The sequence below is a fragment of the Mus musculus genome, chromosome 2, assembly GCF_000001635.26.
Source record: "Mus musculus strain C57BL/6J chromosome 2, GRCm38.p6 C57BL/6J".
NCBI lineage: Eukaryota > Metazoa > Chordata > Mammalia > Rodentia > Muridae > Mus > Mus musculus.
This window is the reverse complement of record NC_000068.7, coordinates 120,230,298-120,247,561: the sequence shown is the minus strand read 5'-3', so window position 1 is coordinate 120,247,561 and position 17,264 is coordinate 120,230,298. Positions and strand designations below refer to the sequence as shown.

Here is a 17,264-nt window from a genome sequence, read left to right as displayed (position 1 = left end):
TCTATAGCTGCTATGCCAGCAAGAACACTTTTTCAAGGTTCCATGGTTCCCCAAAATAATGCCACCAACTGGCATTGAGCCTGTAGGGGCTATTTAAGGGTTAAATCACAGAAGCATCCTATGAGGCAGGGAAGGACACCTCTATTCTCCCATTACAGTGAGCTGCCATCTACACACCTGCATCATCACACGCACGCACACACGCACGCACGCACGCACGCACACACACATGCACGCACTGACACCAGATCAGACCCATGGCCAGACTCTAACTGCTCAGCTGCCTGGGCCCATGCTCCCACCATCATTCTAGGTCTTACTTGAGTGCGGGAATTGGGGGGGGCAGGGTATTGAGGAACAGAAGGTTCCCCAGGACAGAGAACTCAGCATAGAGGTACATAAGCTCCCCTTTGTCTTCATGAAGCCCCCGAAATATTAACCAAAAGAAATCTTTACTTCTGAGGCTGGGGAGATGGCTCAGAAAGTAAGGTGCCTGCTGTGCAACTGGATCGAACTTGAGAATATCACCCTGAGTGAGGTTCTGAGACCCAGAAAGAGGCGTGTGGTGTGTTCTTAATTATAAGTGGACAGTAACCATAAAGAGCAAGATAACTATGCTACAATCCACAGACCCAAAGAAACTGGGTAATAAGGAGGACTCAGGGGAGGATGTGAGAATCTCACTCAGAGGGAAACAAAATAGTCATCAGAGGTGGATGGAGTGCGGGACTGGGTGGGAGAGGAGGTGAAGAAAGGAACAGGGATGGTGATGATCAGGTGTGGGAAGGGGAGGGAGGGGGCTGGGAGTGAGAATGGAAATCAGTGGGGGGAGCATCTCTGGGACAAGCTGGAGACCTGGGTTGGGAGGAGGCTACAGGGAGTCTATGGGGGTAGCCTTAGCTGAGATCTCTACCTACCAGCTCTTCCAGTAGCCAGGTGGGACTTCCAGTGGAGGGAGGGGGACATCAACCCACCCACAAAACCTTCACCCCAAAATTTGTCCTTCCTATAAAATGCACAGAGATGAAGATGGCGCAGAGACTGAGAACGGCCAACCAATGGCTGCCCAACTTGAAACCCATGCCATGTGAGAGAGCCAACCCCTGACACTGTTAATGATGCTCTGCTCTGCTTGCAGACAGGAGCCTAGCATAACTGTCTCCTGAGAGGCTTCATCCAGCAGTAAAGGGAAATAGAGACCCACAGCCAAACATCAGGCAGAGTTTGGGGAGTCCTGTGGAAAAGTGGGAGATAGAGGCTGGAGAGATGGCTCAGCAGTTAAGAGCACTGATTGCTCTTCCAGAGGTCCTGAGTTCAATTCCCAGCAACCACATGGTGGCTCACAACCATCTGTAAAAGAGATCTGATGCCCTCTTCTGGTGTGTCTGAAGACGGCTACAGTGTACTTTAATAAATATAATAAATATTAAAAAAGAAAAAAGAAAAGAAAAGTGGGGGATAGAATTGATCAAGCCAGAGGGGTAAGAACACCACAAGAAGACCCACAGAATCAACTAACCGGACCTATGGGAGCTCAAAGACTGAATGAACCATTATCCAAAGAGCATGCCCTGTAGCAAATGTGCAGCTTGGTCTTCATGTGGGTCCCCTAACAATTGGAGGGGGTGCTGTCTCTGACTCTGTTGTCTGCCATTAGAGTCCCTTCCCATACCTGGACTTCTTGGTTGGGTCTCAGCGGGAGAGGAGGTGCTTAGTCCTGCTGGGACTAGATGATCCAGAGTAGTTGGTACCCAAGAAGGGGGTGTGTCTTCTCCCGCCTCTGAGGAGAAGGGGAGAGGATAATGGGAGAAGGGTTTTGTAAGGGCGGGACTGGGAGGTGAGGAGGGAATGGGACTGTGATTGGGATGTATAATATATAAAAAATTTGGGGGAAAGGAAAAAGAGAAAAAACTAAGCAAGCGTGTTGTGTTAGCGCACTGCAAGATGGCGCTGGAGAGGCAGCTCAGCTTCTGCGGTCAGGAGCGCATGCTGCTCTTCTAGAGGACCTGGCTTGCTTTTGTTTTTGTGATTTTAAACATAATACCATGGTGCATTCTCTTTCAACTTCATCATATCATTTATCAAGCCAGACGAAATGAGAGGCAAGGTTAATGACCAGTCTCCACCATCAGCTGAGAGCCTAGAGGTGGGTATTTGTTTTCATAGCTCAAAACAGAGATGCGGGATGAGGAGCAACAATTGAGCAATGGCTTTACGGGATGAGAATGCGAGTCTCCTTTAGATCCTGCTAGCCTCAGGCATATCGCCAGCCCCCGCCCCCCTTCTCTGGGATATATTGAGTTTCACGCTTAAAAATAGCTCTTGCAGTGCAGAGCTGGAGACAGCCCCGAGCCTGAATCGCAGCTCTGCAAAGCCGGTCTCTCCTCGTCTAGCACTACGTAGTGCGGGGCGGCGGCGGCGGCGCAGTCCTTGTTGCGTGCTGACCCTCTGCACACCACGGAACCTTTCTTTTACTCTTGCCAACCAGGTTGCTCGAAATGTTTCCGGCGCTCCCTTAGCGAAGCTGTGACCTCTTTCCCTCCCTCCCTCCTTAAAAATTTATCTGACATTTCTCCTGGAGGAACCTGCTGACACCTTTCCTTTCTCCCAAACCTCTCCTGAACTTCCCTGAGGATAAAATCGGCTCCAGCTCTATGCAGTCTATTCCACACTCCGATGAAGCAGACGTGGCTGGGATGACCCACGCCTCAGAAGGCCACCATGGCCTGGGGACCAGCATGCTTGTCCCAAAGAACCCACAAGGGGAAGAAGACAGCAAGCTAGGAAGAAACTGCAGTGGATTTGAAGATGCACAGGACCCACAGACTGCTGTGCCCTCCTCACCTTTACTTTCCATGGCTTCTTGCAGTTCTCAGGTATGTCTTTTTTCTGAGGGGAAAGGCTCCTGTCCCCTTAAACTTGATCCCGCCCCTCTCCTGACTCTGAATAAGATCACATGTGTTCTTGCAGTTTAAAGCTCAGATTTTGTTAATTTTTTTCTTTTTCTGGAGGTGATCCCTCTCCAACCCCATCAACCTACCTGTCTTTACCTCTTTGTGTTCAGAAAACCAGCTAACAGAAGTCGTAACCCTTGAACGAGTGTATCCTGCTATGTATCCAATACTCTGTTAGGCAAGGATTCATGTATGCACTTAGTGAGATGATAAAGCTTGGAGATATTAGACATCTATTTTTTTTAAAGATTTTAAAAAAGCTTTGTATATGTATGTGTGTGACTATGTTTGTGTATGTCACATGTGTACAGTTATCTACAAGGGCAGAAGAGGGAGTCAGATCCCCTGGAGCTGGAGTTACGCCAGAGCCTTCAGCCTTGTTAAGGAATCTATTCAAGATCACACAGGTGGTTTTGAATATGAATGGCCCCCATTGGCTCATACATTTGAATATTTAGTCACCTGGGAGTGGACCGCTTTGGTAGAAGTAGGACTAGTACTGTTGCTTTGTTGGAGGAAATGTGTCATTGGGGGTGGGCTTTGAGGTTTCAAAGCCCCTGCCAGGCCCAGTAGTCCTCCCTTCCCAACCCACCTCAGCCCCCTGCCCCACCCCCACCTACGGATCAGGATATAACTCCCAACTAAGTCTCCATCACCATGCCTGCCAAATCTGCCACCAAGCTCCCACCATGCTAAAAATAGACTAAGCCTCTAAAATTGCAAACCAGCCTCCAATTAAATTCTTTCTCTTCTAAGAGTTGGTATGGTCATGGTGTCTCTTCACAACAATAGAACAGGGACTAAGACAGATGGGTATCTATTTCTATTCGTGAGATACTGAGAAGAAAGAAGGCCATGCTAGTGAAGGACCCAGCATAGTGCCTGGGACATACCGTACCAAGTGCTCAAATATGCAGTCCACACGCAATCCACACAGCAGTGCTGTTCATGTGGCAACATGCTACTGAGAAGGGAGCAACATCTTAAATAAGTCCTATCTGATAAATGTCGTACTGTACAAAAGCCAAAGTGCGTCAGCTCCCTCTCTCTGCTTCCCTCTGTTTGTTGCTGGGGATCTGGGATGAAATGGTGATTCACACTTTGAGGTCTATCAGTGAGCCTGGCCTATGTCTCCCTCACAAGGAGCAGAGGCTGGGGACCCCTCACCTCCTACAGACCTTACTGGTCTCCCGTCTCCCCTTTGTCTGGCCCCTGGCTGGGTGGATCCATCCTGAGCTTCGACCACAGGGTCATCATACCTGTTCCTGGAAGATGCAGCTTCATACACGCATCCTAGCCTTGTGAGGGATGCTGTGGGTGGCCCCACCCTCAGGAGAACATGGCTCCACCCCTTAACCAAAGTGATGGCTCTATAGAAGGGTGGCACCTCTTATGGTGACCCTTCTCAGAGTCACAGATGCTGAGCAGCCAAGAGCCCCCAGGGGATGCCAGCTAGGCATTCTCTTGCTATGCAAAAAGGAGAGGCAGGAGTTGGGACAGCCTTCCTCCCCTTTGCCTTGGTAAGGAAGTCGCTGGCCTATCCTTGCCTGCTCAGCATCCTATGCCTCCTGACTCACTCCTAGAGGCTCAGTTAAAAGGTGATGGCAGCAGTTAGGGCCCAGCGGTTTAGTATTGGTCTCATTGAAATGGGTGAGAGCCTGGGTGTACACTGGGGAATCAGCTAGGACCCCACCCCTTGCTCTGTAATCTGTCCTCCTGTTAGCTCAGAAGAGGTCCTCAACTCCTTTGTCTTCCTATTTCCTTATGGATGGAGACATAGCAGGTAGGCAGTTGATAAGCTGCTTAGCCCAGGGCCCCAGCACCTGAGGGAGCAATGGAGGCCATCCTTAGGTTTCTTCTCTTCTGCCTTTGCCCTTCCCACATGTATTGGCATTTAGGAATGACGTGGTACCTGTGATGCCCTTATCTTTCTTCCATCTGCTTCGTAGCAGAGAGGCCACCTATCTGGGACATAGGCCACCACAGACATTTAATTCTTATACTTTATTTTATTATTTCATTTTTGTGACTATCACTTCATGTATGATATTAATACAATAAAATACATTTAATCTTAAATTTTTAAATTTTTAATTAAACTTAAGATTTGCTTCTAAGGTTTCTTTTTTTTGGTTTTTACTTATTTATTTTTTAAGATAAGGTTTTTCTACATAGCACTGTATATAAGAGTTCTGGAATTCTGTTTTTTTTAAAAACACAGAAATAAGCCGGGCATGGTGGCGCATGCCTTTAATCCCAGCACTCGGGAGGCAGAGGCAGGTGGATTTCTGAGTTCGAGGCCAGCCTGGTCTACAGAGTGAGTTCCAGGACAGCCAGGGCTATACAGAGAAACCCTGTCTCAAAAAAACAAAAGGCAAAAAACAAACAAACCCACACAGAAATATTATAGGAATGAAGATTTGAATCCCAGGTGTGGGGTGTGGGGCTGCTTGGGACGCCCGCAGCAGCTGACCAGGATTTGCTTTGTGCTCTAACAGAAACATGATTTTTTTTTTTCAGATGCAGATAATTTCTGTGATTGTGTGATGTTTGGAGTTCTGGGAACTTTTCTGAGGGTGCATAAACTTTCCAGCCTTGATGCTCAGGGATGGTGGTTGGTGGTCATTCAGGGGATAATTGAGGCTTATTAGTACTCAGGCTTAAAGGAGAAGCAAAAGGAAAGAAATTAGACTCAGGGATCTTCATCTCTCCCCCCTCCAACCTTCTTTCTCGCCTATGTAGTGATGAAACTACAGGTGAACCCAGACGGTGAGAGGAGAGGGAGGGAGGGTGGGAAAAAAGAATCTACAAAGTATTACTATGCAGATCAGGCTGACCTCCGACTCAGAGAGGTCTGCCTGTCTCTGCCTCAGCATGCCTGACTTAAAGTCTCTTTTAAAATATACTAGAGGGGGCTGGGGAGATGTCTCAGCAGTCAGTAGTGTATTGTGTACCGCCTTGTACGTGTAGAAAATGAAACTACTAAAGAATAGAGTAACGGGTGCTGGAGTCCAGGTAGGGAAGACGGAGGGAGGGGAGGGTGGCAGACAGGACAGGAGGGGTGAGATGGCATCTGCTGTCATGCAGTACAGGAGGAGAACTGTGATGTTCCAGGGACCCAACATTCTCTTTTGTCCACTTTGAGCTCCTGTACTCACATGAACACACCCATACACAGATGCATACACATAATTAAAACAGATCTTTAAAAAAATTAACTATTTAAATATACTTGGAGGTTAGGATGAGAGCTCAGTAGTAGAGCACTTACCCAGAAATTACTTATACAGGGAGGGCCCTGGGGTCGGTCCCCAGCATCACACACATACAACCCCAGTATTACACACATGCACACACACACAGCCCTGGGGTCAGTCCCCAGCATCACACACACACACACACACACACACAAACACACACACACACAAAATGCACCTAAACAAACCAAAAGTATTTTAACACATAGCAGCTTCATATATTTATGGGACACACTGTGACATTTAAGTAGATGTGGCTATCAGACATTTATCATTTCTTCATGTTTGGAAGATTCAAACTCCTGTATTAGTTATTGGCAAATATTCCCTTAATTGTCATCAATCATAGTTATCTTAAAATGTTTGGAAAATATTGAGGCAGATATATTGTAAACCATTCAACCTACTACAATAATCTACCTTCAGTTTTTTTCTTACATAATATTATGCAATTAGGCTTATAATATTTGGGTATATCTATCCCAAGGCATACATTAAAATTAAGGTATGTTTTTTAGATTAAAGCCTAAAGTTCATGATTACATTTTTGTGTTTCTGGGTGTGGTAGTGGACATCAAACCGAGGGCATCAAAAATGGTAGGGAAAAAAAAGATAGCTCTAGTACTGAGCTATAACTCTGGAACTTCATAATTATAACCCTATGGCTTGGTTAATATTCCACAGTGTGCACGTAGGTACTCTATAGTGACGTTGGGCTCTATAATGAACTGTCAATTTCCATGATATTTTTTCAGAGGCTGCTCAGGTGGTCATCCATGAAGACCTTTGTAAAATGTGTAGAGATTAAGTGGCCACAGCCTTAGCCAGCTCTGCAGGGGTCATGTGTGACTAGGGACATGTGGGCACATATGGTGTACATGGAGTCCTTGATAATAATCACATGGTAGCTTTTGAAGGAACAGCTCACTAATTCTAAAATGGCTTCTTCTCGGTTCTCTGCTTTGGTATTTGGAGGGTTCTGTCTAGAACCACCCATATGAACTCTTCTTTCTGGGCAGTGTGTAGCCGCCAGTAAATCCCAGCTCATCAGGGTGACTGGGCCTCCCTCCCTGGAGTTACATTCCCTGCCCAGTGTTCTTGGGAAACTCTTCTCAGGCTTGCCACATTCTCCTGAGAAAACCAGGAAGCACATTAGAGGCGGCTTCTTTTTTAGCTCGGTGAACAAATGTGTGTTGAGTTCCTACAATGTGCCTAGGATTGATTGTTTCAGGAGTGGGAGACAGCACTGAGCAAGTCATGCGAGAGCCAGCTCTCATGCAACCTACATGTCCGCTGGAAGGACAGCCTGAGAATAAGTATAATACTATTGTGATATAAAGGACAAGGCGTGTGTCAGCGTGTGACTAGCCGCAGAGACAGTGTGGCAGATATTTTGTTAACATTTAAATGAAAATCTTCAGGATGCGAGGAATGATGAGAATGTGTCCCCAAAAGAACACATTCCTAAGTGCAAAGGCCCTGGGGTAGGCACAAGTTTCATCGGTTTTAGAAACAGATAACCAGGGTATCTGGTGGGCAGAAAGCAGGGGAAGATCAGGATGTCAGTGGTCCAGAGACGGCAGAAGCAGCCTTCTTAGCTTCCGTCTGTGGTCCAGAGAGAGCCACTGGAGGGCTTCAGCCTAAGGATTGATTCATCTGTGTGTTAGGACATCAGTGGAGGATGACACCTGGTGACAGGAGATCCAGGAAAACAAATATGGCAGCTTTAGCTGTGGCCCAAGGTTGGTGGCCTGACTAGGGGTGAAAGAAGGGGCAGATTCTTGACCCCTTCTCAAAACAGAACTTACAAGATTCAGTGATAAGTTGACTATGAAATAAGCAATCACAGATATTGCTTAGTTTTTTGTGGTTTTTTTTTTGTGTGTGTGTGGTTTTTTTTGTTTGTTTGTTTTTTTGTTTTTGTTTGTTTTTGCTTTAGAAACTGCAGGATTCCAATAATTGGGTGAGGGACACTAGAGTAGAAGTGGCTTGGGGTAAAAGGGACTGGAGGTTTCTGTCTTAGACATTTTAGTTTCATTTGTAATGCAGAGAACTGAACCCAGGGCCTTGCACATGCTAGACCAGTGTCCGACCATTGAGCTATGTCTCCAGTCCTTGTCTTGGATATCTGAAATAGGAGATACCTTCAAGTAGAAATGTCATGTAGAGAGTTGACAAGTTGGTAACTTAGTAGGGAGATAATCTGTTTGAATACATGAAACAGAATACAGATGATTTTTTTTTGAGACATGATTTTATGCATTCCAGGCTGGCATTGAACTTGCTATGTAGCTGAGATGGCCATGAACTCATGATCTTCTTGCCTCTTCCTCCCAAGTGCCTGGGTTACAGGCCTGTGCTACTATGCCCAGTTTGTGTAGTGCTGAAGGTCAAATTCAGCATTTCCCCGCCCGAGAGGCTAGCACTGTGCCAACTGATTTGCATCGCCAGCCACAAAGTGAAGCTGGAGCCCTGCGTCAGAAGTCTAGTTTTATAGGCAACTGTCCTGTGATGTCAGCGGTGCAGCGCGTGTGCCACCTTATTTAGCTAAGCAGATCGTGTACTTCATTGGGATGCTGAAGGAGATGAATGGGCTTCGAGTGAATGTGGCAGTTAAACATACCTTCATTTTTTGGACTTGCATATTTAGCTGTTTGAACAGAGTTGTTTCCTTTCTGACTTTCAAAGATAAGACTGCTGCAGCCCATCACAATATCCAGTGGTGAAATCTTGTTTGTTACTGTCATTCTCATTCTTTTTGTTTAGAATCAGAATAAAGTTGTATTTCAAATAATCTTTAAAAAAAAAAAAGGCCACTGCACAGGGTGAAATTGGCAATGGATAGGGCAGAGACAGAAGAGGCAGAGTTCTGCATTCCCCTGTTGTCTACCATCAGACACCCAGCTGCAGAAAGATCAGAAGAGACAGAAGGCTGGGTGCAGCCGTACATACCTAACAATCTTGCCACTTGAGGGGCAGAAGCAGGATTATTGGGAGTTGAAGATCAGCCTCTGTTGTTATAGCAAGACCTGCCCCAAAACAGAGCCAGCAAACATGCAGAAGCAGAATGAAAAAAAGACAACAAGGTTGTAATTAACCAGCAAGGAAGAGTGTTGGTTCATTACAAGAAGAGCCAAGAGCTTCTTTCTCTAAGCACCCCAGCACTGCTGTCTTCCTGAGCACAAAGGAGGTGGTCCAGACGTGCTTTCAGGATGCTGAGTCTCCAGGCCAGCTGCTTCCCCATTTCCCAGAAGATGCTTGCTGGGCCAGCTGCTTCCTGGAGAAGCTCCCAGCTTCCCACTATCTCCACCATCAAAGTTCCTATCTGCACTTGTCTCCAGAGGCCGCACCTCAGTTCCCACCCTGCAAGGTTCACACCCCATGGTCCACAGCTCACACCCTTCCCTCCTGGCAAGGCCCGCCCTACTCTGGGCCACCTACGCTTAGTGAGGCAAGCTCATTCCACCTCGTTTTCTGGATTCTGCTGCCTACCCTCCTGGAGTCTAAGTCTGTCCCCCACACCTTGACTGTAGGTCAAGATCCAGCTCAAGACTTAGTCACTCAATCAAGTTCCAGTCTGGTACCTGAGGAAGTTTTCTTCAAGACTATCCCTTTGTGTCATACCAGGTCACTGAGGACTAATAGGTACCTTCTGCTTCATCCTTCTGTCCACTCCATCTCCACATGTAGTAGGTTCCTCTCAGTCAGCCTTGCATCCTACTGCTTCTCATGATCCTTCATCTTGGCCTGAGCCACTTGCAACAACTCCTCTTCCGCTCTCCATCCTGCCAAGCCTGTATATCTCCCCCACAGGCAGAGTGCTCTTAAGTCACCTCTCTGCTTCATACCTCCCAATGGCACCCATCCTTTATGATAAAATGCAAATTTATTTATTTTTTTTTTTAGCCAAATCTTTCGGAGTCATGTGACCTGCCTTCTGAGCTACTTTTTACCTCCTTTCTCATGATGCCTCAGACACTTCCTAAGTCTGCCAGCCTTTCCTGACTCTCAGTTCATGTGATGTGCTCTTTGTCTGGGAGGCTTTTCTCTGCAGCCCCCTTTCAGCTACAGCATAAAGGCTACCTGCTCTGGGAGACCCTGATTCTTCCCCTAGCCAGAGCCAGGTCGTCCCTGCCATGGTCCTTCATGGTACCCTGCTCTCCAGCTCAATCCGTGCACAGCTACTGCTAATGATTGGTGTTTATTTACTCTTTATTTAGTAAATCTACTTCACTGGGAGATACAGGTTTCACATAAATTTTGGTATCTAGAATCTATAACATAGTTCCAAGCCCTGGGGTGGCATTCAAATATCTTTGTTGTCAGTGATTGAAGCTTTCCCTAATGTCCTTCAAGCTCTCTTATGATTAGTTTCTTTCATTTATCTGTCCTGTAGAAAAAGTAATAAAGCTCTTGATTGCTACATGATATTAAAATTTGTTATATATCAGACTCTGCATGGTAGTCATGCAACTAGTGTGTGTGTGTGTGTGTGTGTGTGAGAGAGAGACAGAGAGAGACAGAGACAGAGAGACAGAGAAATAGAGAGACAGAGAAACAGAGACAGAGCAACACACATGGAGACACAGAGAGAACTCATGAGTGTTCTAAGCGTATAGCCATACAACTAGCTCGTGAAATGAATGTTATTGACCCAGTTTTGCACATGGAAACAATGAATCAGAGAAAATAAATTGCCTAATGCTACCTAGCTACAGTCTACATGTGCTCTCCTTTGTGTTTGTCATGAGGGTTTTGTCTCTCCAACCATCTGTGAAGTTGTTGCAGGCTTTGTTGTTGTTGTTGCTGCAGGCTTTTGGTCAGAGGTATCTTTGGTTTGCTTTTGGTGTCTCCCACCCCCACACTGCAGGTGCTTCCTAGATGTCATTTGTGTCACTTGGGAGGGTGTGTTGGCCAGCATGGACAAAGTGTTCCATGTTTCTGCCAAAGCTGTTAGAGCGATGAGTTATAGAGCTAATCTGAGGAAGGTCAGTGACCACCCCCAGAACCTCACTTCCAGGGGCCCAAAAGCTTCCCTTCCCTCAAGTAACTCTCTCTTCTTGGCTAGGTTGACCCTGTCCTTGCTCCAATTACATTTGTCACAGGAAGCATTCAAGGCCCCCACAGGCTCACAAGCAGCTATAAGGGTTACAGTTGTCCTCAGAGTCTGGGCATGGCAAGAGAGCAACAGAACTGCACAACTGAAATAGACTGATTAGATAAGAGGCTGACTCCTTGCCCAGCACAGGAATCTTCTCAGGATCTCCTAGGCAGGTTCTCCCTACACAACTCCAGCCCAAGGCTCTGCTGTTACGAGGTGGTTTGTCTGGGTATTCTTGTTTACAGCGTAGGGATGAAATTTAGGGCCTCATGCACTTTTATTTTCAAATAGTCTGACTACATTTTCCAGGCTAGTCTTAAACTGGCTCTGTAGCTCAGGCGGGCCCTAAATTAATAGCTCAGAACATTGGAAAGCCAAGCAGAATTTTTTTCCCCCCAATAGCTCCAGACTACTCCAGTAGGCAGCAAATCTTTCTTCAGTCTTTCTGCCTGGAGTTTGTGTGTGTGTGTGTGTGTGTGTGTGTGTGTACATGTATGCACACCTGAGGGATATTAGCCTCCACTTTGCTTGTCTGAGCCAGGGTTTCTCTCTCTCTCTCTCTCTCTCTCTCTCTCTCTCTCTCTCTCTCTCTCTCTCTCTCTCTCTCTCTCTCACACACATTGGCTTGGAATTCACAAACAAGATTAGGCTGGCTGCCCAGTGAGCTGCAGGGATCTGCCTGTCTCTACCTCCCCAGGATGGGATCACAAGTGCTCCTACCACACCTGGCTTTTTAAAAAATGTGTGTTCTGGGGACTAAATCAAGTCCCCATGTTTTTATGGCAAGTGCTTTACCGGACGAGCCATTACCCCACCCCAAGCCATTACCCCACCCTTAGTCGTTCTATTTAATTGTTTGCCTTCATTATTTATTTCAAAGAGATTTTTGTTTACTGGGAAAACTAATCCACCATGCGTTTTGCCTTTCTTTTTTGTTTGTTTGTTTATTTTGTTTTGTTTTGAGTACGGGTCTTACTGTGTAGCCCAGGCTGGCCTCTAATTCCCAGAGATTCACCTGCCTCCAGACTGCCAGGATCACAGGTGTGAGCCACCACACCTAGTCTCTTGGCAAATACTTTTTTGGCAAATACTTTTACAACTTGGTCGTATTCTGTATGGTTGTCTGACCACAGAGAAGTTTAGTATGTAGACATTGGAATTACCTGCTTATTTCCCTGTATTGTGCTGCAGTTTGTTTGTTTGTAAGATTTCTTTATTATATGTAAGTACACTGTAGCTGTCTTCAGACACTCCAGAAGAGGGTGTCAGATCTTATTACGGATGGTTGTGAGCCACCATGTGGTTGCTGGGATTTGAACTCAGGACCTTTGGAAGAGCAGTCAGTGCTCTTAACTGCTGAGCCATCGTTCCAGCCCCACAATTTGTTTTTAACATTATCCTTTAGTGTGGGGGAGGTAGTGGGTGACGGTGTGCTGTGGTCCCATGTGGAGGTCACAGGACAGCTTGTAGGCTGTTCTCTCCTTCCACCGTGTGGGTTCTAGATAGCAAACATGGGTCTTCAGGCTTGGAAACATCTGGAGAGACGGCTCACTGGTTAAGACAACCCAGGTTCAAATCCCAGCTCCAACCCTGCAGCTCACAAGAGTTTGCAATTCTAACTCCAGTGGACTCAACACCACCTTCTGATCTCCTGGGGCACTGAGGACACAAGTGGGACACACACGCAGACAAAACACCCATATACATAAGACAACAAATCTTGAAAAGAACTTTAAAACTTTATTTTGTATTTTTCACTGATTTTTAACTTTTTTAAATGACTTATTTTTATTTTAGGTGCATTGGTATTTTGCCTCAATGTGTGTCTGCTCCTGTCCAGGTCCCCTGGAACTGGAATTACAGACAGCAGTGAGCTGCCATGTGGGCACTGAGCATTGAACACAGGTCCTCTGGAAGAGCAGCCAGTACTCTTAACCACTAAGCCATGAGTCCAAACCCCTTCCACCTGCTCCTTTTTGAGTCTCACATAGCCTAGGCTGGTCTGAGACTCACTGTGTAGTTGAGGGCGACTTCAAGGTCCTGACCCTGGGATGATAAGGATGTGCTATCATACCTCGCTTCATCTCAGTAAACCAGTGGAAGAGTGGGATATGGTTTTAACTCATTTTTCCTCAAGTGACAAAATGGGAACAGTGGTTATTTTTCCAGTATAATTTATCATACACATCATTCCTCTACTGGGAAAAACCATAGTTTTCACATGTAAATTTCCTGTACAAATACCAGTGGGTTGGCTTTCTGACTGTGGGCTTTAAATACTGTAACTTTGAAATATATTTACTAGATTTAATAGAATTATTATTAGAATTACTTTTTATCCTTAATTGTATCCATTTAATTTCACTGAATTTATTTTTTATTTTTATTTTTTAATCTTTTTTATTGGATTTTTTTCTTTATTTACATTTCAAATGTTATCCCCTTTCCTGGTTTCCCCTCTGAAAAGCACCCTCCCCCATCCCCTCTACCCTCCCCTGCTCATCAACCCACCCACTCCTGCTTCCTGGCCCTGCTATTCCCCCACATTGGGGCATAGAACCTTCATAGAACAAAGGTCCTCTCTCCCCATTGATGTCTGACTAGGACATCCTCTGCTGCGTATATAGCTGGAGCCATGAGTCCCACCATGTGTGTTCTTTAGTTGGTGGTTTAGTCTCTGGGAGCTCTGGGGATACTGGCTAGTTCATATTGTTGTTCCTCCTATGGGGCTGCAAACCCCTTCAGCTCCTTGGGTACTTTCTCTAGCTCCTTCATTGGGGACCCTATGCTCAGTCCAATGGATGGCTGTGAGCATCCACCTCTGTATTTGTGAGGCACTAGCAGAGCCTCTCAGGAGACAGCTATATCAGGCTCCTGTCAGCAAGCACTTGTTGGCATCCACAACAGTGTCTGGGTTTGGTGATTGTAAATGGGATGGCTCCCCAGATGAGTCAGTCTCTGGATGGTCATTTCTTCAGTCTTTACTCCACACTTTGTCTCTGTAACTCCTTCCATGGGTGTTTTGTTCCCCCCTTCTAAGATGGATCGAAGAATCCACACTATGGTCTTCCTTCTTGAATTCCATGTGGTTTGTGTATCCATTCCTCTGTTGAGGGACATCTGGTCTATTATAAATAAGGCTGCTATGAACACAGTGGAGCATGTGTCCTTATTACATGTTGGAACATCTTCTGGGTATATGCCCAGGAGTGATATTGATGGGTCCTCAGGTAGTAGTACTATGTCCAACTCAAGAAGAAGGGAGACCATAGTGTGGATACTTCAATCCATCTTAGAAGGGGAGAACAAAACACCCATGGAAGGTGTTTGGGGTTTGTTTGTTTGGTTGGTTGGTTTGGTTTGGTTTTTTGAGACAGGGTTTAGCTGTCCTGGAACTCACTTTGTAGACCAGGCTGGCCTTGAACTCAGAAATCTGCCTTCCTCTGCCTCCTGAGTGCTGGGATCAAAGGCATGCGCCACCACGCCTGGCTAGGTGTTTGATTTTATTTTTTTAATTTTCACTCTTCTGCATAAATTTTAGAATCTTTAATTGGAAATTTGATTGTGTTAAATGTGTGGATTGATTAGAAAGATATTATAGTTCTACTTTCCCCCTAGGGCAGGTATGATGTCTCCATTTTCTGATTCTATGTCTGTGATGAGCTTTATAGCTTTCTACAGAGTTTCTGTAAATTTTTTTATAGTTTACATAGAATATTATCTCTCAGTCTCTCAGTTCACCCCCCCCCCAACCTCCTCTCTTATGTGCCCTTTAGCTGTCCTGGAACTCATTATGTAGACTAGGGTGACCTTGAACTCATAGAGATTCAACAGCGTCTACTTCGAGAAAGTGCTGGAAATAAAGATATGTGCCACCACACCTGGCCGAGAGGATATTTTCTCTCTTGTATCTCTAGTGACTACTATTTTTATGGGAAAGTTAAGATTTCCCACTTATTTTTATAAGCATTCATCTTTATTATACCACCACTAGTAAATGTGTTAGACTTGCTGTTCATTACCATGGAAACGAACAAACCCAATCCAGCCTTACCAAAATATGTGACTCTTAAGCAGATGAGTGGAGTAAACTAGATATTCAACATTTTTGTTGCTGGTAGTTTTGAGATAGGCTCTCATGTAGCCAGGGCTGTCCTTGAACTCTCTATGGAGCTGAGGATGACCTCAAACCCCTAACCCTAACCCTAATGTGCATCCCCCACATCCAACTATAGAATGCGTATTCTTAAAGGCTACCACTTATAGACTGCTTAAAACATTCAAAATATTACCAGCTATAGTTTGGAAATCCATCTCTATGCAGAGAAGAGTGAGGAGTTTGAACTTCCAGGGCTGCACTGGGCTGGGCTTTCCTTATCAGACACGTGGAATGGTGGGAGTGCCCCACCCCGAGGGTGGAGGAAGGCTTCTGTTCTGCTCCAGTGTCACCCTTTCAGCTGGGTAGTGGATTGGTTCCTGGGTGCTCCCTTGATTATTCTTTATAAATCATAACTTTGCATATCATTGCTTAATATATTTTGAAAGGGAGGGACTCTGATTAGAAGATACACAGTGCATTTCTAGGGGCAGAAAAGCAAGTCAGCCCCTCCCCCGTCCCTGCCCTCTCCCTGCCCTCTCCCTGCCCTCTTCCTGCCCTCTCCCTGCCCTCTCTCTGCCCCCTCTCCTTGCCCCCTCTCCCTGCCCTCTGGATATCTTTGGGGTAAAAAGGCATCCTGAAGCCCAAGCGTCAAGATCATTTGTGAATTCTGTTGAAATGCTTATTTCATTTAAAATTAATACACATTGTATTCGACATGTAATAATCAAACATATTTCTGGGACATTTGAGAATTCTTATCTGAACTAGCTCAAGTTCATGACTTCATTTCCTGTGGTTTCACTGCAGCCACCTGTACCTTCCTTTGTCCCATCTGCTGATCTTGTCTCAGACTGTCCTTTGCCCTTTCCATCACACCTTCCTATCAGGAGAGAGCAGCTGACCCCTGTGGCCAGGAGCAACACTGCATCTCCTCTCTGGCTCTAAGTAGGACAACAACCAGCCCTCCTCTCTTAACACCAATGTGTTGCTAATGCAACAGGGGTAGGTGCATGCATGATAGGGTTGACTTCCAGACTCTGGACAAAGGAAATGCCTTAGTAGCTCCTGATGAGTGAGGAATCAAGGCAGAGTGGGGGAGCTAGAGAGTGGATTCCTGAAGGCACAGGCACAAACAGGTGACTCCCACCTTAGGTGTTCCATCCCAGAAGACCTGCCCTCATCAAAAGGCGCAAGGGACTCAGTCCAGCCCAGAACACACACACACACACACACACACACACACACACACACACACACACACACACACACACACACACACGGCACCACTCTGTCTTCATTTCTTACCTCCCTTTCCAAAGAAGCAAAGTGGAGACCTGCCACAGAAGGGCTGGCCAAGTACCAGAACTGCTCCAACACAAGAGGCAGAGTAACTGAAACCATATTTGTATAAGCTTAAGCAGATAAAAGGTACCTTTGTATTGTCCCCTGCACCTGTGGCTTCATTCAGGTGTCACCCAGATCACTACCTTGACTGTAGCAAGAGTTGCTGGGGTTCCCTTTGTCAGGGTGCCCTTCCTACAAAGCATCCAGAATGTCTGCCCCTGTCTTTTGCTTAGCGCAATCTGAAGCCCAGGGTCACCATGGATGGAGGAAAGAAGAGGCTGGGCAGAGACTGAGGGGTTTGTACCAGGTGGGGACTTGTCATACTACAAGGTCTCACTGTGTCACTAGAGCCAACTGGGCCTCCATACCCTCTGTGAAAATTTACTTGAACCTTAAAACCAACCAAATGCCACAGGAACAAGCCCAGGGTGTTTTCCCAGAATCGGGCTGACACTCATCCCAAGTTGGGCTGGACCAGTGGGTCCAAGTCTTACTGGGGACAGTTAGAA

At 46.0% G+C, this 17,264-nt stretch overlaps 1 protein-coding gene across 4 annotated transcripts in view; it reads left to right on the top strand.

The window, feature by feature from the left end:
* The first annotated feature begins 1,931 nt into the window (after window positions 1-1,931).
* Pla2g4e (phospholipase A2, group IVE) overlaps window positions 1,932-17,264 on the top strand; it is a 79,219-nt gene continuing 63,886 nt past the window's right edge. For 3 of the 4 annotated variants that reach the window (NM_177845.4, NM_001363091.1, NM_001363090.1), the window contains exon 1: window positions 2,227-2,876. In NM_177845.4, the coding sequence (NP_808513.2) occupies window positions 2,655-2,876 (222 nt within the window). In that variant the 5' untranslated portion in view covers window positions 2,227-2,654. Of the gene's footprint in view, window positions 2,877-17,264 lie in introns of all 4 variants that reach the window. The other variant, XM_006499771.4, reaches the window with a different exon arrangement.